Genomic DNA, 25660 nt, shown 5'->3' with positions numbered 1-25660 from the left:
CCTCAGCCACCCCCTCACCCCCCGTAGCTGGTACGAGAGAAAGATGCCACCACGCCCAGCTAATTTTTAAATTTTTGTAGATACGAAGTATCCTTATGTGGCCCAGGCTGGTCTTGAACTCCTGGACCCAAGCAATCCTCACGCCTTGGCCTCCCAAAGTGTTAGGATTACAGGCGTGAGCCACTGCGCCCTGAGAATCCAGGTATTATTTTTTGAGACGGAGTTTCGCTCGTTACCCAGGCTGGAGTGCAATGGCATGATCTCGGCTCACCGCAACCTCTGCCTCCTGGGTTCAGGCAATTCTCCTGCCTCAGCCTCCTGAGTAGCTGGGACTACAGGCACACGCCACCATGGCCAGCTAATTTTTTGTATTTTTAGTAGAGATGGGTTTCACCATGTTGACCAGGATGGTCTCGATCTCTTGACCTCGTGATCTACCCGCCTCGGCCTCCCAAAGTGCTGGGATTACAGGCTTGAGCCACCGCGCCTGGCCAGAGAATCCAGGTATTTTAGAAAGGACTCAGAGTAGCCTGGGGAGACTTTAACGAGGGAGAGGTTTGGGCTGAGTCTTTGATTACTATGTATGAGGGCTTCTCTCAAAAGTACGGGGTTCCTCCAACAACTAGAGGGGTGGGAAGGCAACAGCGACGGCCAAGGTTTCAGCTGGTGAGGGGGCTTGTGGAGGCCAGGCCAGGCCAGGCCATTTGTGGAGAAGCTACGAAATTAAGCCAATTCCTAAGTCGGGCACTCAGGGTCTGCTGCACAGGAACTGGTGCATTTTCATGGGTAACAAAGTTGTTTAATGGCTAGCAAGTAGTTTTCAACTCTTCATTATGGGAATCCTCCAACATACACAAACAGAATAGTCTAAGAAGCCCTTATGTACCCATCAGTCGGCCTCAACAATGATCAGCGCTTCATCAAGTGCTTTCAACATTTTCCCGGGCCTGGCCTACATCCATGTAATTCATTGTGTAATTTATGGGATTAAGAACACAGAACACAACCATTCTGATCTTCATGATCACACAAAGTGTCCACATGTGCCGCGTGAGGGTCTGTTGATGGTGAAGTTGGACAGGTCAGTCCTGCTGCAGTGGCTTCCCCAACCCTGTGTGGATCACCCCAGGCAGAGAGAAGCCCTTCATGGAGGGTAGAAAGAACTTTCCTTGCAAAAAACTGGCTCCCTAATCACACTCCTTCCAGCTGTTACCAGATGCAATAACTGCAACTCCTATCAGAATGAAGGGTAGGCAGCTCTTCCCTGGCGGGTGATAGGGACCCATCACATCCCCACAGCAGAGCCCAGTCTGAGGAGGACACCAGCAAAGGGCCAGGGATGCCTTCTCTTCCCCAAGTAGAGGAAGCTCCACTGTCCTGTCATCCCATCAGCTCCAGGGCTCTCAAGGTCCACATCAAAGAACACTGGTAGGTTAAGCTTAACCCTGCACCAGCACTCAAGGGAAGCATTCCTGGGGGCGAGGAGGTTTGTCCACTTTTTCCGTGAAGCACACTTCAAAGCCCGTTTTGAACAGTTGTAAGGGAAGCCAGTACATGGAAATGTGCCGTGACTCCTCAGTGGAAATGTCAAGGGCTATTTTGACACTTACTGGTCCAGGTACAAAATGGGTTGCTTGGGACAGTGTCCTCATGTGACATTGTCTTGTGACCGAGCTCCCTGCACTTGGCGTTCCACAGAAGCCACGGGGCTCTTCCTGCAGAGGTCACCGCCTTGAAAGCTGAGGCACCACTGTCAGCAATGTCAAAACGAAAGTAAATGAGTAATGAATCTTTAGTTCACTCTGTGTGGTTTCTTAATAAATGAAGCTGCTACTGAACTGTGAAGCAGGAAAAAAACCACATGGACAACACACAGGGCACTTCTAGAAGGACAGGTCAGGTCCAACCACGTGCAGAGCAAACAGCATCATTTTATTCTCCTTTGTGCTTAAAATAAAGATACAAGAGAAGTTTTACAATTCAGTATGATTAGACATGATTTATAATTTTAACAATTTCAAAAAAACCCCCAAACAACAGAAACAAAGAACCAGTACAAAGTTTAAAACTACCAGAGCAAACTACCTTTCTGATCAAAACGTGCCACAGCTAAACTTCCTTAGAAAACTTTTTAAGTTCTCTTAGCTAAATTTTCTTAGAAAAGGTTTGTGAAAAGCCTTTAATTTTAAATATTTGAACTATTTTTGTAACCACTAAATGCCTTCACCAACTCATTAATCAAATGTTTCCTAAATTCAGGAACCAATGACCAAGTGGCCGGAAACACATGACTCTTGATCTTCTTCCAGCTATAAAATACTAACGTTTTAAGAAAACAAAGTATTTTCTAAGCACAGAAGCTTTCTGAAAACTTCCATTATCTTTTCTGGCTCAGTACCTGACTGAAATGTTCAAATGTTCATATTGCACACACGAAAACATTTGAGCAGCATACTACGTGTGAGAAGCTGATGAAAAGTAAGATTGGAAAAACCCCCCAAACTGTGTTCCTTTTACATGATTTAAATATATAGTTTCTATATCTTGAAGTAAAAAGGTAAACTTTAGAACAGCACAGACATACAAATGTATTTAGAGTTTTACAAAATATATTCAACCCCTCAGACATGCACAGTCTTTTAACTCTGCAGTTACCATACAAGGGAGCTAGCTTCTCCTCCTTCATAATGAAAGCAGGAAGTCATGTGTACAAAGCCATTGATACGAAAAGAATAAACAGCCACATTCCTTTTCTTTGTCCTTGACAAATATTTATGGAATGTTGGAAATCATGGAAAAACAATTCCAATGTTACAAAGTCCAAAGAATTGGAATGAGAAAACTCCTAGCGGCATATTATGCTACATGGAATGACAATCATCCTGGGGTAATTAGGGCAGCATCTTCTACCACTTTTAAAGGCTACCACAAGGTGGGGTGGAAATGCCACAGATGCCACACTGTCTCTGATCAAAGATTCAGAGCATGCAAGTGTTAACAGCACGGAGAGTCCCACCCATCTCCCCACTACAATCCCGGCACCGTGTGGCGGCTACTGTCCTGAGAGGCTCCTTTCTGCAACTGCTGACACAGTTACGTTCATGTGGTTAGACGCCACAACGCTGGTCCCTACGGAGCTGAAGTGCTCCCACACCCCTCGCTGGCACTGGAGGGAAAAGACCATTAGCTGTAATTTCTATGAAACTTATATTCACAAAATATAAGATAACATACCTATAGCGTGACTTTAAAACTTGTAACTAGCAGAGTAAAATTCTAACTCTTAAAAGAATTCTTATAACCCTTAGCATCTGAAACACTGCTCTCAAAATACTTTCATTCAGATTTTAAGCACCTTGTTCCTCAGCCAAACCACCATTTCTCACTTCTCCCTGTCTTCCTAATTTGCTTTCTCCTTGGCTTTCCAAAGGAAATTACTCTAAAAAACATCAGATGCTTAGTAAAGAATTTGGAAAGGGAGATAAGGTTGAGCAAGTCATATCATATGCTCTGGTTTGCTGCCAAAGTGTATTGCTGCTGTGTTTCTTAACAGGAAAGTGGATGAATTGTTTTAGGGCTGTGCTTGGTGGGGGACAGTGAATCACGAATGGATGTGGGGAGAGACTATTCATGCTGGTTATGTGAGCCAAATGCATATGCACAATCATCCTAAGGCTTCTTTGGAAATGCAACTATTTGTTCCACAACTGGTAGCCTTAACTCTTCCCTACCCACACCCTTGTCATTACAATGTCTAGTAGGAATTGAAGTATACCAGGACATGTTCCACTTTCTTAAGTCACCTGGACAGCAGTGAAGCCACCACCAAGTCATCGATGTAGTGTGTGTGCCTGGCACATCTGAAAAAGGCTGGCTCTGGTTCCCTCACACCTACGTACAAACAGTTCTTAGACACAAAAGCCTTAGCAAGCACTGGGGCAAGTGTGGCCACCAACACGCACGCCTTTACCAGGGCTATGTCAGAAGATGACCTGGTGCTGGTTCCTACGGCTCACACAGCCAGGGTTTGGAGAGAGGCTGCTGCTGCTATGCTGACCACTTGGAGCCTAGAATCCAAGCCTGAAGTATGTGGGGGTCACAGGACAAGGGGTGAGGCTTCCTGCCTTCGATCATGTGAGCTACCTCAGGGCTCCTGCCAACAGTACAACAACCAGTACTCCTTGAAACTGAAGGAAATAGAGCTATGGTCTTTTGATCATTTCTATGAAGAAAGTTCTATCTTCTGAGATAGCTGTTTTACGTTGAAAGTCAGTAAAGTGACCACTAAGAATCAAACGCTTAGCTAGAAATGTTAACAGAAAGTCAGATCGAAGTGTACAGTCAAATAGGGAACAAGTGATACTAGAGCAAAGTTAAACTTCATGTAACTATTTTTATTTCAGTGGATTCCAAAGCATGGCTTGAGCTGCTTTTGAATAGTGAGAAATGGCAGTTGACCCCGATCACAGAAACCATACAAACTGAAAGACAAATCAGCACCTTGCTGGATGGGCCCTCACAGGGCTCCTAGATCCTTGAAGTGTGAACTTCGGCAGCTGAAAAGTCACAACTGCACACAGATCACACTATCATGATGCAGCCTCATGAAACAAGATGTTAGAATGAACTCTTTATAATCTCAGCGCAAAAAAGATTAGAGTCCCGTGTAAGGTTTTGTTTGGTGTAACTTTCTTCAAACAGTATTTCCTGAGGTTAACTTTCTTGGAAGAAGTAGAATTAATGGGGTTCTCACATTAAGCCCTTCAATGTATAATCACTGAATTCTTGAGCTGTGCTCCAATGGGTAATATCAGCTGTGTTTAGAAAACACAAACTAGAAAATTCGGAGATATTTAGATTATGTCTCTATGTTCATTTCAAATGCCCTGGGAGCATTTACTTCTTAAACATTTCGTGAGGAATAAACCAAACATAATCAGTACCCTCCTTTAATTCCCCAGCAATCTGGGGTGGATCATACTCGCAATCTATTTCCCAAGTATCCGTTGTTATTGAAAAGGCAGGCAGTTCCCTGTAAGTGCTCTCTGAGAACACTCATCCCAGGTCCCCTGGAAAGGCAAATGAGAGCTGAGCACGGCAAACACGTGAGGTCCAGCCGCGTCCAGATCATCAGTAGATGGTGCACACATGCACGCACGTGCCTAACATGAAGCCAGATGTCCAGCAGATGGCGCACACGTGCACGCATGTGCCTAACATGAAGCCAGATGTCCAGCAGATGGCGCACACATGCACGCACGTGCCTAACATGAAGCCAGATGTCCAGTAGATGGCGCACACGTGCACGCACGTGCCTAACATGAAGCCAGATGTCCAGCAGATGGCGCACACGTGCACGCACGTGCCTAACATGAAGCCAGATGTCCAGCAGATGGCGCACACATGCACGCACGTGCCTAACATGAAGCAGATGTCCAGCAGATGGCGCACACATGCACGCACGTGCCTAACATGAAGCCAGATGTCCAGCAGATGGCGCACACGTGCACGCACGTGCCTAACATGAAGCAGATGCCCCTTCTCCAATGACGGATGTCATGGGTGCGGTTTGCTTCTCTTGCCACTTGCACTGCTGAATATAAACTGATTTCTATTTAACACTTACAATCATCTTGCTTTTCTTTTATAAATACTTCTAGAAGGGGGTAGGGATTGATTATAGGAGGACTTTCAATTACGGAAGTAGGAGACCAAGTGCTTTGAAAGGCTTTATGAATAAGACTAAGAGAAAAGCTGTAGGTCTGCAAACACCCAATAGAAAACTGTTTAAAAAAGAAACAGGCTGGCGCAGTGGCTTATACCTGTAATCCTAGCACTTTGGGAGGCCAAGGCTGGCAGATCACTTGAAGCCAGGAGATCAGGACCAGCCTGGCCAACATGGGGAAACCCCATCTCTACTAAAAATACAAAAATTAGCTGGGTGTGGTGGCACATGCTGTAATCCCAGCTACTTGGGAGGCTGAGGCACAAGAATTGCTTGAACCTGGAAGATGGAGGTTGCAGTGAGCCAAGATCGTGCCACTGTACTCCAGCCTGGGCAATAGAGCCAGACCCTGTCTCAAAAAAAAAAAAAAAAAAAAAAATACAACAGATGGCACTAACTCTGGATTAAAAACCAAGTGCTTGTAAAAGACTGCAACATGACTGGGGCTGAAAAATAAACACACAGGTCTTTGCAAGTATTGCCTTATCGACACGTTCACGTTAATCTGCTTCAGTATCATGGAACCATCACTCTGCTATTCCTCCGCACACCCACCTGCAGTTATAAAGAGAAGGAAAGCACAATGATACTCTTGATATCTGAAAGCAGGTTTATAGGATGTGAAAAGAACAAATTAAAAACAGAGAACACCCAATCCTCAGAACTACCACCCCGACTTTCATGTTTCTGGGAGGAAGCAAATTAATGTTTTGTGGGTAGAAAGCAAAAAATCACAAAATTCAGCAAAATAATTAAGGCCCGACTGCATGACCCCTTCACTTTATAAGCACATTTTAAGGCCAACCTTAGAGAAAACGGTAATATAAATTAATTTTAGCAAGTATAAATTACAGTGACCATCTACATATTCAAACACCAAAACAGAACAAAATTTACATAAGTAAAAACTCTTCTAAAGTAAACCAATGTACAGTATCAGAACTCAAAATTCATTAGAAGGTCCATTGTATGTTTTAATCAGGCTCAGACTAAAATAAAGTGGTCAATTGAAACCCCAACCTGGAAAGCCATCCCTGCTAGGCTGTGATTTCATCATTTCGGCAACCCAAAACATTCACTTAGAGCAACCGTCCATGTAAACAGTTCGACGTATGGTCCCCTGCTGTGGGTCTGTGGCTGGTAAACAGCCTGGGAGCAGCAGACAGACAGGGGCCATTTCAACCTCAGAAAGCAACAGCAGCCTCTGACACCTTGCTCAAGGCTTCCCGTCCGGCAGCTCAGTGGGACTCTGGGAGGTGGAAGTGGTGAAAGTAGAAAGCCATGAAGACATAGCTGTCTTTGCGCTGGAAAAAGCTCCCCCAACTGACTGGCCTGGATGGAGACAAGAAAAACAAAGGAAAAATGCCTTAACTTTTGAGACAGTGAAAGACCAACATAATAAACTTTTAATTAAGAAAACTTTTTTTCTGAGACAGGATCTTGCTCTGTTGCCCAGGCTGGAGTGCAGTGGAGTGGTCACGGCTCCCTGCAGCCTCGACATCCTGGGCTCAAGTGATCCTCCCGCCTCAGCTTCCCAAGTAGCTGGGACCACAGGCATTTGTGACCACACCTGGCTAATTTGATTTTTTGTAGAGACAGGGTCTCATTATGTCGCCCAGGGTGGTCTTAAACACCTTGGCTCAAGTGATCCTCCTGCCTCAGCCTCCCAAAGTGTTGGGATCACAGGTGTGAGCCACTGTGCCCAGCCAATAAATGTTAATTCACTAGAACACACCAATATGTTAACAATAGCCAAAATATTTAAATTTTTAGTTTCAAAACAATCTCTTTCCATGGGAATGTTTTAAGGAAAAATAGATGATTTGCTGGTGTAAGAGCCTACCTGCCTAAGCATTCTGAAAGTATTCATCAAACTGTTCCTTTAATACCCTAACCCTAGCAACACTGACTACATATCAGAATAATCAGAGAGCTCAAAAAGCCAAACTGCTTTGTGTTCCTTAAAGACCAGCTTGATAATTGGTAACCACCTAAACAGGGAAGAGTGGTTAGGCTGTTTTAGGGAAATGTGCTTTTATCACCTGAAATGAAGTTATGTTAAACAAAGATGTACACAACTCTCTCTGCTGCGGGTCTGTTGTTTTATAGAACATTACCTCAAAAGTTAACGTTAGGCCTGGCATGGGGGCTCACACCTGTAATCCCAGCACTTTGGGAAGCTGAGATGGGTGGTTAGCTTGAGTCCAGGAATCTGAGATAGCCTGGACAACATGGCAAAACCCTGTCTCTACAAAAAAAAATAGAAAAATTAGCCAGGCATGGTGGTGCACGCCTGTAGTCCTAGCTACTTGGGAGGCTGAGGGAGGAGAATCCTTGTGGAGGTTACAGTAAGCCAAGATCGTGCCATATTGTATTTCAGCCTGGGCAACAGAGTTGAGACTCTCTCAGAAGAAAAGGTGATGCTAAAGTGAAATGATGTGGGTTGACTAAAATACTCCCACTATTCTTGGAGAGAATATAGAAGAGATTTGGCTTTAGAATTTAACTCTCAGCAGCAGTATATAATTTAGCTACAATATAGCATAGTTTTTCTATTAAAAATATAAATTCAAAATAAGTCAAATGAATACTGTTTGTAGATAAATGCTTATGGGGCTAAATTCCGTTCCTTTGCAATGCGCTATGTGTTCTGCATTTGTCTTTACAAATGTGAGTCTGCAGAGTTTTCTTTCTCTCTCTAGGTATTCAGAAAACTGGGGATATGAGGACCCCTACACAAAGATGACCTACTTCTGGGACTTTTGAACTGTGTTCAGAAATGGTTAACCTCTCTCAGAAGCTAGGGAAGTAGTAATGCCCTATTGTTTACAACATATTGTATGACAAAGCAGATGGGGCAAAACGTAAATAATTGGTGAATCAGAGATAACTCAGAGTTTCTGGCATTGTTGCAATGCTCAAGTTCGAAATTACATCAAAATAAAAAGTTAAAAATATAGAAAATGTAAAATTTTAGAATTGATGTGGAACGACATTCAAAATATTGTAAGTGAAAACAGCGAGGTGCAAAAGAGCTTGCTGCCATTTATCTGACTTTGATATCAATACCAGCCTTATCAAATGAGTTGGCGAGTAGGACCTTATTTTAAGATTTTGTGTAAAACTAGAATTAATATTATTCCTTCCTTAAACATTTGACAGTTCAAACTGGAGCGACCTTGGCAGCCTGGTTTAAATTAAAAACCTTATGGCAAGGCTTTTCATGTTAAATTCAATTTCTTTCTCTTTTGTAAGACGCTTGCTCTGTCACCCAGGCTGAAGTGCAGTGGCGCTGTCATGGCTCACTGCAGCCTTGACTTCCTGGGTTCAAGCAATCCTCCCACTTCAGCCCTTAGAGTAGCTGGGACTACAGGCATGTACCACTATGCCTACCAACTTAAAAAATTTTTTTGTAGAGATGGGGTCTCACTATGTTGCTCAGGCGGTCTTGAATGCCTAGACTCAAGCAATCCTCCTGCCTCGGTCTCCCAAAGTGCTGGGATTACATGTATGAGTCAGCGCATCCGGCACAATTTCTTTAATAGATAATAGGGGTATTCATATTTTTTTTTGCAACTGTTTTGGTAATGTAGGTCTTTGTTTTTTTCTTTGAGACAGTCTTGCTCTGTTGCCCAGACTGGAGTGCCATGGCATGATCTCGGCTCACTGCGACCTAGGCCTCCTGGGGTTCAATTGATTCTCCTGCCTCAGCCTCTTGAGCAGCTGGGATTACAGGCACACGCCACCATGCCCAGCTAATTTTTGTATTTTTAGTAGAGATGGGTTTCACCACGTTGCTCAGGCTGATCTCGAACTCCTGACCTCATGATCCACCCGCCTCAGCCTCCCAGAGTGCTGGGATTACAGGCGTGAGTCACCCCGCCCAGCTGGTAATGAGTCTTTAAAAAGAATTTGTGTATTTCATTTGTTAAATTTGTTAGCATAAAGATGTTCACAACATTCCCTTATTTTCTGTTCTTTTAATTTCTGTAGGAGCTACACTAATCATCCCTCTTTCATCCTTAATATTGGTAATTTGTATCTTCTTATCTATACCAGTCTATACATATTTTATAAATATTGTTGATCTTTTCAAAAAACCAACTGTTGGCTTCATTTTCTCTATTGTGTAATACTACCTTAGAGGACAGCAGCTCCTAGTACTTACTTTTATTATGAGTCTCAGCCATTTAAATAGAACTATAGACAGCACAGATAATGGGGTAAGAAAACTCTGGTGAAGCTTGAATTTTGGTAACAAAACAGCTTACTTCATCAAAAAATTTTGTCACTCTCTATTAGATGTAATGGAGTTTGACCTTTTATGGTATTATTTGGAATTTTTCAAATTAATAACACAAAAATTAAAAAAACTCTTGTATTATTATGTAACACAGATCTTTACAACTTTATATGTTTGTTTTATCAATTACATATTGAAGATAGAAAATGGATGCAGAAAACAAATTGTGATTCCAATTTGTTCCTGGCTAAAGGCATGTCTTACCAACTGCTTTTCCTGTTTGTACAACATTCCGGCTAGTTGTGACCATGACGTTTCCAATTTTTTTGCCACGTTCACTATTCTGAACAGAACTGAGTAAAAGATAAAATAAGTGTTAAATACAATTTATTTTTATTTTATTTTTTGAGACGGAGTCTTGCTCTGGAAACCCAGGCTGCAGTGCAGTGGTGCGATCTCAGCTCACCACAACCTCTGCTTTCTGGGTTCAAGAGATTCTCCTGCTTCAGCCTCCTGAGTAGCTGGGATTACAGTCGTGTGCCACCACACCCAGCTATGTTGTGTATTTTTAGTAGAGACGGGGTTTCACCATTTTGTTCAGGCTGGTCTCAAACTCCTGACATCGTGATCCACCTGCCTGGGCCTCCCAAAGTGCTGGAATTACAGGCGTGAGCCACCATGCCCGGCCCAAGTACATTTTTAAAAATCTCACACATGTACACAGACACATGTAGACACACACACACACACACACACACACACACACACACACACAATAATCATTCTGTAACTATCCCAAATTAGAATCACTGAGAAAAAGCTAAATTATTATGTTATGAATTAACCTTTTAAGCATGTGCATTTTCAGAATAAATATACAAAAAGAACATACAGAGGAACCAAAAAGTGGTGAGGACATAGGATGTATGTATGGCTAAATCTCTCTGACAGCGATGGTTCGCTAAAGGCACTTCACCAAAATAAAAATGACAAATCCTGTTATTAGCTCACACCATCCTCTGGGAACAGCGGTGTTTTCACTCTGAAACATACACACTGCTGAGCTAAAGAATGTTATGCACATATTTGGTTACTATTTGAAGCAGAAGTCTATCAAGTAGAGAAAACAATTCCCACTTAGCAATGAAACATACGGCATAAATTCAAACTTAAGAATTTTCCCAGTATCTTCTCTAAGTACTTACTGTGAGAATCTTAACTTCATGTCTGACACTGAGTATTGGCCTTGAAATGGATGGCTGTAAAAAAAAAGTTTGAGTTTAAACTATCAGTATTTTACCAAAAAGGCTGCAAAAAAGAATTTTCACAAGAAAATAGCAGTAAGCTTCTCATGGACGTAGCTGGGGGTGGTGCTGAACCTGGTATCAAGAAACTTGGCTTTCCTCACAGCTCTCCACTTACAGTGATGAGATCCAGAAGAGATGACTTAACCCCTCTGAGCTTTAGCTTCCTCACTTGTAAAACAGGTGGTGGGGGCGGGTAGCCTGTGTTAGTGCTATCCTGATAATTTATTTAGTCTGACTGGGGTGGGGCTTGAGATTTCTTTACAAGCTACCAGGACAGTCAAAGTGAGTCACTGGTTTAGGCCATGGTCATACATCATATACCTTGATCCTGGCCATCTTATAAATGTGTGCTATTGGTTATGCAAAGATTTGTGGATGGATAAGCAAAATCTCTACTGTCTGTTAGAAAAGCAACCCAAAAAGCAGTCTTAAAAAGATAGCGTCTTTACTTTTGTAAGAAAGTACATTATTCTGACTTCCCTATTTCCATTATGTTAAAAGAAAAAAGTGTATTAAAAAAAATCAGCCATTCTGGAATTATACAGTCAGTAGGAAAAAAAATCAGGCAACTGGACCACATAAAATGGGGAGTCAGTAAATATCCAATTCTTATCTCAGCAGTCCCTCTGTCAAGGGCAAAGTCACCCTAGTGAAATCCACAGGTGCTCACAAAATACAATTCATGGTTCTTCAAGTGACAACAAACTCCTCTTCATGGCCCGAAGTAAGGATATGTAACACTTATCACTAGATTCCTGAATCATAGGAGTGAAAATACTGACACATCATCTGATCATTCTCTACGTTACTGGAATGGCTATATTGAAGGGATGAAATATGCCTGCTTGTTAAGTCAGAATGTTGCCTTCCCTAATCTTCAGGAGTTAAAAGAAAGGGTTTCATACTTCTCAAAAGTCATAATTAGTTTGAAATCTCTCTGAATGGCCCCTCTGATAACAGAAGTCTAGCATTTCCTGTTTTATTTTTCTGGACAGTCTCACTGTCACCCAGGCTGGAGTGCAGCAGCACGCTCTCTGCTCACTGCAACCTGCTTCCCAGGTTCAAGTGATTCTCCGGGCTCAGCCTCCCAAATAGCTGGGATTACAGGCATTCACCACCACACCCAGCTAATTTTTTGTATTTTTAGTAGAGATGGGGTTTCACATTTTGCCCAGGCTGGTCTTGAACTCCTGGGCTCAGGTGATCTGCCCGACTCGGCCTCCCAAAGGGCTAGAATTACAGGTTATGAGCCACCAGGCATGACCACATTTCTTATTTTTAATTTGGTAGAAATGTTGAAAATTCTACTGAAGGAAACTAGACTATTTCACCCCAAAATATACTTCTTTGACATATTTCAAGATGGCTATTCAGAAGGGCTGGAAATGCAAAAATGACTGAAAAGCTGTCATTTTGGGGGTAGATTTGCATCTGTAGAGAAAATCTGCATTAATGCAGCCTGGTTTGCTCTGAGGCCCTCCAAAATGTCTGACACCTTTAAAGGTCTCAAAGAAACATTTACCACCACTTCTTTCTGAAGGCTGTTACCCGTGAAGTTTTGTCTGTACAAAGAGACTCACTCTGCCAGCCAGGCCTCCTTTCTCCTCCCTCCTGCAACCTGACTTACCACCCTAAACTGTTTTTGGCTATGCTCTGAGCCCCCAGTTCTTTCTGTAGGTATGTATATAAACTTGTGTACCCCGTTGGTGGGCTGGGTACACGAGCTTGGGTACATAATCCAGTCACCTGTAGCTCTCCCTCATGTACATTAATAAATTTGCATGCCATTTCTCCTATTCATCTGCCTTTTGTCAGCTGACTTTCCAGGGAAACTTAAGAGGATGAAAGGGAAGTTCTCCCTTGGTCTGCGCTACCATATCTGCATAATTTCCCTACCTATATATTTCAGTTAACAAGTCCTTCCTTCAGCCGTCTTTCCATCTAAATAGCCTCAATTTCCTTACATGTTCTTCTAAGCATTATTTCATAATCCTTTAAAAACTCATTTGAGCTAAGGCTCTTTTGGACCTGCACTAACATCTACAGAGCTGGTTCAAGCTAAAAGCAGCAGATGTAGTGACAGATAAAGACCTGACCAGGCCTCCCAGCGCAGAGCCCAGGGAGGAGACTGGGATGGCTCTGAGTGTTGAGTGAGCGCAGGCCCGGCCTTCCCAGCACTACCCTGTGAGTGCCCCCTGCTGAGCAGCTCCACATCTGTTTCCGTTCAGCACGCTGAGAACACAGGCTTTGTAGTCAGTGAGGGAGAACACTTTGAACTCAGCCCTTTCATTTAATACTATTAAAATGATTTTGCCTTTTATTTCTGTGTTTATCGTATATTGGAATGGCAATATAGGTTTCTTCTATAGCCAAGTATGATGATTAAATTCACCAAAATTGGTGTTGAACCTAGTCATTTTTACTTTAAAAGATGGGGTCTCATTATGTTGCCTAGGCTGGCCTTGAAACTGTGGGTTCAAGTAATCCTCCCACCTCAGTCTCCCAAGTAGCTGGGACTAGGCACACACCACTGTGCCCAGCTCCTTAGTTATTTTTCTTGATGCATAATATAAAGCTTAACAGACATACTATCAAAACCCTCTGTAACACTGTACTCATGCAGATGCTTCCCCAAGTTGCTATGGCTTAAATACCCGGACTGTGTGTGCACGCACGCGTGCGCAGCAGAGTATCCTTTCTAGCACCACTTAAATCACATTAGAAAAGTTAACTCTAGCCCCAAAATAATACAGCATTCAGTATAAAGTTGACTTTTATTCTTTACAAAGAAGTTTAAAATACAAATGAAAATGGTGTATGCTTGTATCAATGTAAAAAAACACATCATTTTTATCTTCTAATTTGGAAAACAGGTTGCTGATACATTCTATCAACTGATCTCCCTTGATGCTGCTCTGCTGTTTCATGACGGCTCCAACCAACAGCCTTTTGTGCCTATGTGAGGTAAAGCTTTCATCATCAACATTCAGTACTGTGGCAGGTATTAAGTTTTGTTGAATTTTAAAGTCTGACATGGAAACTAGGTCTGACCATATATCCAGGAGTCCAGATAGTGAGACAGAGTCTCCCTCTTGTTGTCCAGGCTGGAATGCAGTGGTGCAATCTCATCTCATTGCAACCTCCACTTCCCAGGTTCAAGTGATTCTCCTGCCTTGGCCTCCAGGATAGCTGGGATAATAGGTGCCCACTACCACGTCTGGCTAATTTTTTTTTTTTTTTTTTTGTATTTTTAGTAGAGATGGGGTTTCAGCATGTTGGCCAGGCTGGTCTCAAACAACTCCTGACCCCAGGTGATCCGCCTACTTCGGACTCAAAATGCTAGGACTACAGGCCCCAGATATTAACTTTAATTGGTTTTGCATGTCATGTTCTAAAATAGCCTCCCGGTTTTAAACTAGTGGTATTTCCTTCTAGGCTTCTGTCTTGTTTAACCGTTCTGTTAAAGAAGAGTCACTGTGTACTGAGCATCACCAAGTGCCAGGGGCTTCCTCTCTGAATTACATCAAGAGCTAGGGAAATGTTAGTGCTTCCCATAATGCTCATGGCTTTTTGTATATGGAATCTGAACATGGAAGCGGTTTCTAAGCTGTTTCTCTGTATTTGGGAACCTTTTTATGACCTACTTAAGGGGATTCTTGAAGATATTCACAATATCAAAGTTAAAATGGAATTTTTTTTGTATCGAGCCCTCGTAAACCAACCATTTATGTACTATCAGTCTTCAGAGGATGCGCTTACTTTGGATTAATTTCTGCAAGTGCAGGGTGCTTGTTGCTGTTCCACACCCTGTAGTTGTGAGTGTTCTTCCACGCCGTAATAAAAGTTGTCCCATAGTCCGATAATATCTTTTCATTATCTGTCAAGTGAATATTTGAAAGCAGTTAAGCTCGGCTGCAGGCATCCAGGGGTGTGAACATTAACAACCACAAAGGGTGAAGGATGGCTTTATCCCCCTGCCCGCCCATATTGGGGGAGATAGCCTAACAGGTGTCAGGAAACTTGGGTCTGGCTACAGAAATCCTGTTAAGAAGCTATGTGGCCTTTGGCAAGTCACTTAATCACTCAGAACGTATTTTATTAAATAAGAGGGTTGAGCCAGGTATTTTCCAAGGTTCCTTACAACTCCAAAATATTTTCGTGTTCTCTTTACCATTATGAGGACAGCATTATTAAACAAAAACTGTTATGCTTGACGTGAATAAACAAACACACTGATTTATACGTATGACATAGGCAATTGGGATATCTTTCTATTTTTATGAATGTCATTCCCCTCCCCCAAAAATTAAGAATGAATACACAATGTGGTTCTTTCAGTCATGATTTTCTGTTTGGACTTCGTGTCATAATTTGGCATTTCATTCTTGAATTTCCCAGCATTTCACTGTTAAAATTACTTTTAAAAAGCCTGGCGTAGCGGCTCTTGCCTATAATCCCAGCACTTTGGGTCAGCAGGCAGATCACCAGAGGTCAGGAGTTTGAGACCAGCCTGGCCAACATGGTGAAACCCCATCTCTACTAAAAATACAAGTATTAGCTGGGAAGTGGTGGCATGTGCCTATAGTCCCAGCTACTCAGGAGGCTGAGGCAAGAGAACTGCTTGAACCTGGGAGGTAGCGGTTGCAATGAACTGAGATCATGCCACTGCATACTAGCCTGGGTGACGAGAGAGAGACTCCATCTCAAAAAAAACATTACTGAAAACTGATAAAGTTGTCAGCTTTATCAATACGATGGGAGAGCATCCATGCCTGTTTCCTCGACGTGGAAGACCAGAAATGGTTTGGAGAACTGATACGAATGGCTATTACTTCATATATTAATTGCAGGTTGTTTGCATTGAAGGCAAAATACAAAGTACCTTTTATTGGTGGAAAGGAAATGAATGAGATACACAGCTCCACACACAGCACAAAGGGGTTGTTCTAAGTGTTTGTTCCTCAAGCAGTTCACTGGGCTGAGTTTCCTCTTTGGACCTTGTTATTTGTTAGAAGTATGGGCCTAAGCCAACCTGTCTGGGATCAGAGCCTGCCTCAGCCTCTTATCAGATGGATGAACAAGCTATTTAACTTTTGTGGGCTTCATTTTCTCTTCTCGAGAAGGCGATGACAAGGTACCTATCTCCGGGATTGTTGTGAGGATGAAATGAATTATTAGATGCAAAGCGTTCAGAACACTGGTCCCTGCATATATTTAATGTTCAAAAAAAAAATGTAAGCTACCATTTTCAGTGCTTACAGCCTCCTGGGCAAATTTTTTTTTAAAAAGCAAATTAATTACTCAAGCTACATTCTGGTGGAGACTCGCTGAAGTTTTCTTTCTAGATTACTGAATGCTTTGGAGTTAAAGGTCAGCTGCTACATTTGTGCTGGTGGCAAACATTTAATAATAACCCATTAACAAATGAGGACTTGTTCCTTAACCATGTTTTACAAATGAAAAACACTCCTGAAACCTGATTTAAAACTACTTATGCGCAACGTGAATAACTAACCTGGCAGTGTGTGGTGACGGAGGCTGGTGTTGATTAAACCAAATCTATTGACAAGACAATGTGAATGGTACCTTTAAAAATGGTAAATTTTATGCTATATGTATTTCATCACAATTAAACAAATAGTTACAGTTAACTGAAGGAAAAAACACAAGCTCAACACTTTTTTTTTTTTTTTGAGATGGGGTTTCACCATGTCGGTCAGACTGGTCTCAAACTCCCGACCTCAGGTAACCCACCCGCCTCGGCTCCCCAAGTGCTGGGATTAGAGGTGTGAGCCACTGTGCCCAGCCATAACACATTTTTAACAACTGTAATGAGTATCTGCCTAATGTCCAAGGTGAAAAGCTCAATGCAGAGCTCCATTTTCACTATTTATACATTTTTTTCCCAAGAGGAATGAGATAGTTTTAATGCAGGAGTAAGCCCATGTTTACCTGTCCTATTTTAACTATTAAATAGGAATAATATTTCTTAGAATGGGTTATAAATTTATATGATTTCGGTTTTTTATATTCTTCTTTCTCCCTTTATGCATCCTAGAAACATGTAGGCAGTATTCATAAACAGCTGCCAAATACTGATATATCTTTCCACAGAAAAGAATACGAAGCAGCCATGTAAAGGTGACGATATATGTTCATGTTATGTTGATATGTGTTGGTTCTATTATGAAGTTATAAAAGGTTTCAGAAAACATGTATGTAGGGATCCATTTTTATAAAAGGACCACCAAAACTACCAACAAACCGAAACCCAAAATACCTGCATAGGAAGATGTGGAAGGCTATAAGGTACTCAGCATGGTAAAAGTGGCTCTGTATGAGGGAATAAGTCGCAATTTTTCTATAAGGAATATGTATTTATTGTGCAATCCAAAACCTCATAGGTGTGACAAAATGAAAAATTATAATAAAACAGGTAGCTGTGTGCTCCACAGGGTTTCTTACCTAACTGCAGTGTGGCAGCCAGCAGGGCATGAATGTAGACTGCAAACTGGGCCCGGATCCATTCGTCACCTCCCTCCCAGCCCGTGCCATCTAGGAAGACATCATCGCGGTTCTCAGTCACGTGCCTCACTAGGTAATCTGCGAACCTTAGGTCTGCAGTGGTTGGGTTAAGCAGCTTCCTGAGTTCGGGATCGTGAATCTGGATCAGAGCTTCTTCTACCTAGAGGGTATCCAGGTACAAGTGAGAGTCTGCATTCACGCAGACATCCACGCCACACTTTACAGAGTAACTACGGGGAAGGTGGGGCTGGAGATAAAAATATGAATAACAGCATTCTCAAAAGGTGAGTCTGAGAAGGAGGTCTGTACACTGAAGTTTTCTATTTATAAAATGCTCATTTTCTGTTTTTAGAAAATACACACTTAGAGAATTTTACATTATAAAAGTAATTCATGTGGATTGCAAATATTTAGGAAAATACAGAAATATATGTAAGAATCACCGTTATTTCACTAGCAGAAATGAACACATTTAACAAGTGTAATTCCTTAAATACTTTTTCTTTTGCATGCAGATACTTTAGAATATTCTTACTATGCAGTATTTGACATGCTAAGAAATGCATTTAACTTACTGGTTAGTTTTGAAGTATAATAAAAGAAATTCCTATGAACCCACCAACCCACTACAGAAGTAGAATGTAACCAAAAATGTTGAAGCAGCTCTGTGATCCTACCATCTGTATCCTCCTGTCTTGGAAAATGTATATATATTTTTCTTCTTCAAATTTGGAATTGTAATAAATGGATCTTTGAATCCTGGACTTTTCATTCTATTATAACAATTTGCCCAATAAATGTTTCGATACTTTCTGTCAGAAACTATATAAGCCTTTTATTTTTTGTTTTTGAGAGAGTCTGACTGTATTGCCCAGGCTGGAGTGCAGTGGTGTGATCTCGGCTCACTGCAACCTCTGCAGCCTGGATTCAAGTGATTCTCCTGCCTCAGCCTCCCAAGTAGCTGGGATTACAAGTGTGTGCCACCATGCCTGGTTAATTTTTGTATATTTAGTAGAGAGAGGGTTTCACCATCTTGGCCAGGCTGGTTTTGAACTCCTGACCTTGTGATCCACCCATCTCAGCCTCTCAAAGTGCTGATTACAGGCATAAGGCATCACACCTGGCCTTTTTTTTTTTTTTTTTATGGAGACAGGGTCTTACTCTGTCACCCAGGCTGGAGTGCAGTGGTGCAATCTTGGCTCACTGCAGCCTCTGCCTCCCAGGTTCAAGTGATTCTCCTGTCTCAGCCTCCTGAGTTGCTGGGATTACAGGCATGCACCACCATGCCCAGCTAATTTTTTGTATATTTAGTAGAGAGAGGGTTTCACCATGTTGGCCAGGCTGGTCTTGAACTCCTGACCTCAGGTGATCCACCCACCTCAGCATCTGATCGTGCTGGGATTACACGTGTGAGCCACTGCACCAGGCCTCAAACATTTCTTTCTCAAAAATTATTTCAGGCTGGGTGCAGTGGCTCACACTTGTAATCTCAGCACTTGAGGAGGCCAAGGCAGGTGGATCATCTGAGGTCAGGAGTTTGAGACCAGCCTGGCCAATAGGGTAAAACTCCATCTCTACAAAAACTGAAAAAATTAGCTGGGTGTGGTAGCAAGCACCTGTAATCCCAGCTACTTGGAAGGCTGAGGCAGGAGAATCACTTGAACCTGGAAAGTGGAGGTTGCAGTGAGCCGAGACCATGCCATTCTACTCTAGCCTGGGCAACAAGAGTGAAACTCTGTCTCAAAAAAAAAAAAAAAAGGTTATTTCAATTGTAAAGTAACAATTTAAATTTCTTATATATTGATGTCAAATATTTATGCATAGCTTCCTTCTTGGTATCAAGAGCATTCTAAATAGGCTAGAAAGATTAAAATTACTTAAACAATAAACACATTTTTAAAATCGTGAGGTACTGGTAGGCCCAGTTGCCCAGATTGGTTATCTGGTTTACCCATTTACTGGGTGTCTGATATTGTACAAATCACTTTTTCTCTCTGTTTCTCAGCCTCTGCAGTGTAAAATATGGATAGTATAGTGCTATTGACTGGGTTGTTATGAGAATTAGACCAGTTGATACACATAAAATACGTACATGACATGCAGTGTACAATTATTATCATTTCTAGTGTTGTTACTATACATTCATCATTGTAGTTAAGAAAGGAAAACTGGGATGAGCAGGGCCAAATACACACTCACACATAAACGTACTTCCACAATGGCATCACTGAGGTGTTTCTGTTGTCGAAAAAGGATGTTAGTAGCTCCAGCAACAAACCCCCGGACGGTGACGTCGGAGAGAAGATGGTGCTGCTGCAGTGCCATGTAAGGCAGACACAGATATCCCTGTGAATTAGACAAGTGACAGAAAACATCAGAAAAGGGCACCTGCAGTGCCATGTAAGGCAGACACAGATATCCCTGTGAATTAGAGGAGTGACAGAAAACATCAGAAAAGGGCACCTGCAGTGCCATGTAAGGCAGACACAGATATCCCTGTGAATTAGAGGAGTGACAGAAAACATCAGAAAAGGGCACCTGCAGTGCCATGTAAGGCAGACACAGATATCCCTGTGAATTAGAGGAGTGACAGAAAACATCAGAAAAGGGCACCTGCAGTGCCATGTAAGGCAGACACAGATATCCCTGTGAATTAGAGGAGTGACAGAAAACATCAGAAAAGGGCACCTGCAGTGCCATGTCAGGCAGACACAGATATCCCTGTGAATTAGAGGAGTGACAGAAAACATCAGAAAAGGGCACCTGCAGTGCCATGTAAGGCAGACACAGATATCCCTGTGAATTAGAGGAGTGACAGAAAACATCAGAAAAGGGCACCTGCAGTGCCATGTAAGGCAGACACACATATCCCTGTGAATTAGAGGAGTGACAGAAAACATCAGAAAAGGGCACCTGCAGTGCCATGTAAGGCAGACACAGATATCCCTGTGAATTAGAGGAGTGACAGAAAACATCAGAAAAGGGCACCTGCAGTGCCATGTAAGGCAGACACAGATATCCCTGTGAATTAGAGGAGTGACAGAAAACATCAGAAAAGGGCACCTGCAGTGCCATGTAAGGCAGACACACATATCCCTGTGAATTAGAGGAGTGACAGAAAACATCAGAAAAGGGCACCTGCAGTGCCATGTCAGGCAGACACAGATATCCCTGTGAATTAGAGGAGTGACAGAAAACATCAGAAAAGGGCACCTGCAGTGCCATGTAAGGCAGACACACATATCCCTGTGAATTAGAGGAGTGACAGAAAACATCAGAAAAGGGCACCTGCAGTGCCATGTCAGGCAGACACAGATATCCCTGTGAATTAGAGGAGTGACAGAAAACATCAGAAAAGGGCACCTGCAGTGCCATGTCAGGCAGACACAGATATCCCTGTGAATTAGAGGAGTGACAGAAAACATCAGAAAAGGGCACCTGCAGTGCCATGTCAGGCAGACACAGATATCCCTGTGAATTAGAGGAGTGACAGAAAACATCAGAAAAGGGCACCTGCAGTGCCATGTAAGGCAGACACAGATATCCCTGTGAATTAGAGGAATGACAGAAAACATCAGAAAAGGGCACCTGCAGTGCCATGTCAGGCAGACACAGATATCCCTGTGAATTAGACAAGCGACAGAAAACATCAGAAAAGGGCACCTGCAGTGCCATGTAAGGCAGACACAGATATCCCTGTGAATGAGGAGAGTGACAGAAAACATCAGAAAAGGGCACCTGCAGTGCCATGTAAGGCAGACACAGATATCCCTGTGAATTAGAGGAGTGACAGAAAACATCAGAAAAGGGCACCTGCAGTGCCATGTAAGGCAGACACAGATATCCCTGTGAATTAGAGGAGTGACAGAAAACATCAGAAAAGGGCACCTGCAGTGCCATGTAAGGCAGACACAGATATCCCTGTGAATTAGAGGAGAGTGACAGAAAACATCAGAAAAGGGCACCTGCAGTGCCATGTAAGGCAGACACAGATATCCCTGTGAATGAGGAGAGTGACAGAAAACATCAGAAAAGTGAAAGGTCACCTTTCTCTTTAAACTTGAGAGGTAACAGTAGGAAAAGAAACTCCCATTCTTCCTGCCCTGTAAGTCAGCTAATCTTGGACTCAATAAAACAATAATCCAGGGGACCTTCAAGTTTTGACTGTAGTAAGTCCAGTTAATGATTAGCCAATGTCTCCATGAATGGTCAGATCTTGCCAAGGTGGTTTAATATGGAGGCTGTCTTTCTTGATCACTTTGTTCTTGTTTAATTTAAATCAACAAGAAACTACAGAAACTAAAGAATGGAACCTTTTCATTTAGGAGATGAAGCATTGCACCTGTTAATAAGTACATTGTTTAGTAGAAGGCTGTTAAAAATTTAAAATACATGCATCTGCACAAAAACACTCTAGTATTAGAATAGGAAAGCACTGAACAGCATTTGTTATATTGTCCTATGTTAAAAATCATGCACGAAGATTTCAAGGTATTTGCTACTAAATATTTAAAACAAAAATGACACTGGTAGTATTTGTGTATTTAATTAATTTCCATTTGAATTTTATTTGAAAACAGCATTTGCTACACCTTTCTGAGATGGTCTTGCTCTGTGACCAGACTGGAGTGCAGTGTCACGATCTCGGCTCACTGCAACCTCCAACTCCCTGGTTCAAGCTATTCTTCCACCTCAGCCTCCCAAGTAGCTAGGACTGCAGGCATAAGCCACCATGCCCAGCTAATTTTTGTATTTTTTATTTTAAGTAAAGACAGAGTTACACCATGTTGGCCAGGATCGTCTCAATTTCCTGGCCTCATGATCCACCCACCTCAGCCTCCCAAAGTGCTGGGATTACAGGCGTGAGGCACTGCACCCAGCCCACAAATTGATATTCTTTATTGCAACTAGGGGACCACTCTGTGTAGCTAATAGGTGGTTGTTGAACACTGAATATGAAAAGGAAGCCTTTCAAAAGTTGGAATATATGTCTAGTAATTTGGTTATATTCTTACTCTTGAAAATGCCTTTCCTTGCTTGATCAGACCCTAACTAGCCGCAGCAGCAAAAATAAATCCATATCTTTGCATCAGAGATGCTCAGTATAGAGCTTCCCAACCCAGGCTCCTCATTCAGAATCAGTGTTATACTTCACAATAACAACACAACTAAAAAGTATGTTTAAAAAAAAGCTCAAAGCTTGTAAATAATATTTTAAAATCCTTTAAAAATGTATAAATATACATGCCTTTTGGCCCAGCATTCTACTTGCAATTTATCCTCCAGTATCCTAGAAATACTATATTATGTATGATATATTTATGAAAATAAATGTAATACCAAAAGACTAGAATCCAAGCTGTTCATGAATAGGGGACTAAATAAATGTTCATCCATACATTGAACCCTTTAGCCATAAAAAATAATGTTTATCTCCAAAGAATATTATGGGCTGGGCATGGTGGCTCATGCTTGTAATCCTAGCACTTTGGGAGGCCAGGGCAGCAGGATCACTTGAGGTCAGGAGTTTGAGACCAGCCTGGCCAACATGCTGAAACCCTGTCTCCACTAAAAATTCAAAAATTGTCCAGGCATGGTGGCAGGCACCTGTAATCCCAGCTACTCAGGAGGCCGAGGCAGGAGAATCGTTTGAACTCAGGAGGTGAATGTTGCAGTGAGCCAAGATCGCACCATCACACTGCAGCCTTAAAAAAGAAAAAAAATAAAAATATTATGTAAAAAAGAATCAGGGGGCTGGGCATGATGACTCACATCTGTAATCCCAGCACTTTGGGAGGCCAAAGTGGCAAGACTGCTTGAGCCCAGGAGTTCAAGATGGGCCCAGGCAGCATAGTAAGACATTGTCTCTAGAAATAAAATTAAAATTAAAAAGGTTAGGAACGGCAGCTCATGCCTGTAATCCTGGCACTTTGGGAGACCAAAGAGGGCAGATTACCTGAGGTCAGGAGTTCGAGACTTGCCTGGCCAATATGGTGAAACCACGTCTCTATTAAAAAATATAAAATGAGCTGGGCATGATGGTGTGCACCTGTAATCCCAACTACTTGGGAGGCTAATGCAGAACTGCTTGACCTGGGAGGCGGAGGTTTCAGTGAGCTGAGATCACACCACGGCACTCCAGCCTGGGCGAAGAAAGCAAAAACTAGGTCCCCCCAAAAAAGAATAAAGGTAAAAAATGGGCACATTCTACCACCCTTTGTAAAAAGGGAGGGGAAAATATGCATTTGTTTTTGCATAGAATACCCCAGAAGGAAACATAAGACAGTGACAATGTTGGCTGCCACTAGAGAGGGCAGCTGGATAGCAGGGAATGAGATGGAAAGAAGACTATTAGCGTTCTTGTGGTTCCAGCTACTCAAGAGACTGAGGTAGGAGGACAGCTTGAGCCTAGGAGGTCGAAGGTGCAGTGAGTTGAGATCATGCCACTGCTCTCCAGGCTGTGTGACAGAGTGAGACTGTGGCACAAACAAGTTGTATCATTACCTTTAGTCAAGATCAACTTTTAGTAATGATCAACTTAGCCTACATTTAAATGTACGGTGACAAAAAGAGCAAGGGTCCTTTCACACAAAGCAGCCTCCAAGCCCAATCACTCCTGCCTTTCCACTTTTCTAAGCACTTAAATTTCCATACACGGAACTGCAGTATCCGGTGGTCCTGGAAACCTCCAGCACCGATGATATACTTGTTCACCATGTTTTCAGTATCCGGTGGTCCTGGAAACCTCCAGCACCGATGATATACTTGTTCACCATGTTTTCAGTATCCGGTGGTCCTGGAAACCTCCAGCACTGATGATATACTTGTTCACCATGTTTTCAGTATCCGGTGGTCCTGGACACCTCCAGCACTGATGATATACTTGTTCACCATGTTTTCAGTATTCGGTGGTCCTGGAAACCTCCAGCACTGATGATATACTTGTTCACCATGTTTTCAGTATTCGGTGGTCCTGGACACCTCCAGCACTGATGATATACTTGTTCACCATGTTTTCAGTATCCGGTGGTCCTGGACACCTCCAGCACTGATGATATACTTGTTCACCATGTTTTCAGTATCCGGTGGTCCTGGACACCTCCAGCACTGATGATATACTTGTTCACCATGTTTTCAGTATCCGGTGGTCCTGGACACCTCCAGCACTGATGATATACTTGTTCACCATGTTTTCAGTATCCGGTGGTCCTGGACACCTCCAGCACTGATGATATACTTGTTCACCATGTTTTCAGTATCCGGTGGTCCTGGACACCTCCAGCACTGATGATATACTTGTTCACCATGTTTTCAGTATCCGGTGGTCCTGGACACCTCCAGCACCGATGATATACTTGTTCACCATGTTTTCAGTATCCGGTGGTCCTGGAAACCTCCAGCACTGATGATATACTTGTTCACCCATGTTTTGTAGCAGCTATTCACAATAGCCAAGAGGCAGAGGCAACCCAAATATCCAATGATCCATGAATTGATAAAAAAAAAGTTGAACATAATACCATGGAATATTATTCAGCCTTAAAAAGGAAGGACATCCTGTCACATGCTACAACATGGATGAAGCTTGAGAACATTAAGTGAAATAAGCCTGTCAAAAATAGACAAATACTGTATATGCCACTTATATGAGGTACCTAAAGTAGACAAATCATAGAAAAAAGAATGGTGGTTGCCAGGGGCTGGGTGAAGTAGGGGAAATGGGGATTTGTTCACGGGTAGAGTTTCAGTTCTGTAAGGTGAAAAAGTTTTGAAATCTGTAGCACAAAAGTGTGAATAATAGTTGTCACAACCAACTGAACTATATATTTTAAAATGGTAAAGATCGTAAATTTTGTGTTT

The 25660-nt window shown here is 42.3% G+C and overlaps 1 protein-coding gene across 6 annotated transcripts in view; it reads right to left on the bottom strand.

The window, feature by feature from the left end:
- Positions 1 to 1911: 1911 nt before the first annotated feature.
- The window catches only part of AVL9 (AVL9 cell migration associated), an 82049-nt gene continuing 58300 nt past the window's right edge, over positions 1912 to 25660 (bottom strand). Inside the window, exons 11-16 of one of the 6 annotated variants that reach the window (XM_009002006.5) lie at positions 20000 to 20146; positions 17741 to 17960; positions 15035 to 15152; positions 11174 to 11227; positions 10233 to 10321; positions 1912 to 7057 (exon numbers count right to left, since the gene is read on the bottom strand). In XM_009002006.5, coding sequence (XP_009000254.1) covers positions 6942 to 7057; positions 10233 to 10321; positions 11174 to 11227; positions 15035 to 15152; positions 17741 to 17960; positions 20000 to 20146 — 744 coding nt within the window. In that variant the 3' untranslated portion in view covers positions 1912 to 6941. The remainder of the gene's footprint in view (positions 7058 to 10232; positions 10322 to 11173; positions 11228 to 15034; positions 15153 to 17740; positions 17961 to 19999; positions 20147 to 25660) is intronic. The other 5 variants (XM_002751308.7, XM_035253122.3, XM_035253121.3 and 2 more) reach the window with 5 other exon arrangements.

Source organism: Callithrix jacchus, chromosome 11 (genome assembly GCF_049354715.1).
Source record: "Callithrix jacchus isolate 240 chromosome 11, calJac240_pri, whole genome shotgun sequence".
Classification (NCBI taxonomy): domain Eukaryota; kingdom Metazoa; phylum Chordata; class Mammalia; order Primates; family Cebidae; genus Callithrix; species Callithrix jacchus.
Note: the sequence above shows the minus strand (reverse complement) of the source record. Positions and strands in the feature narration are given on the sequence as shown.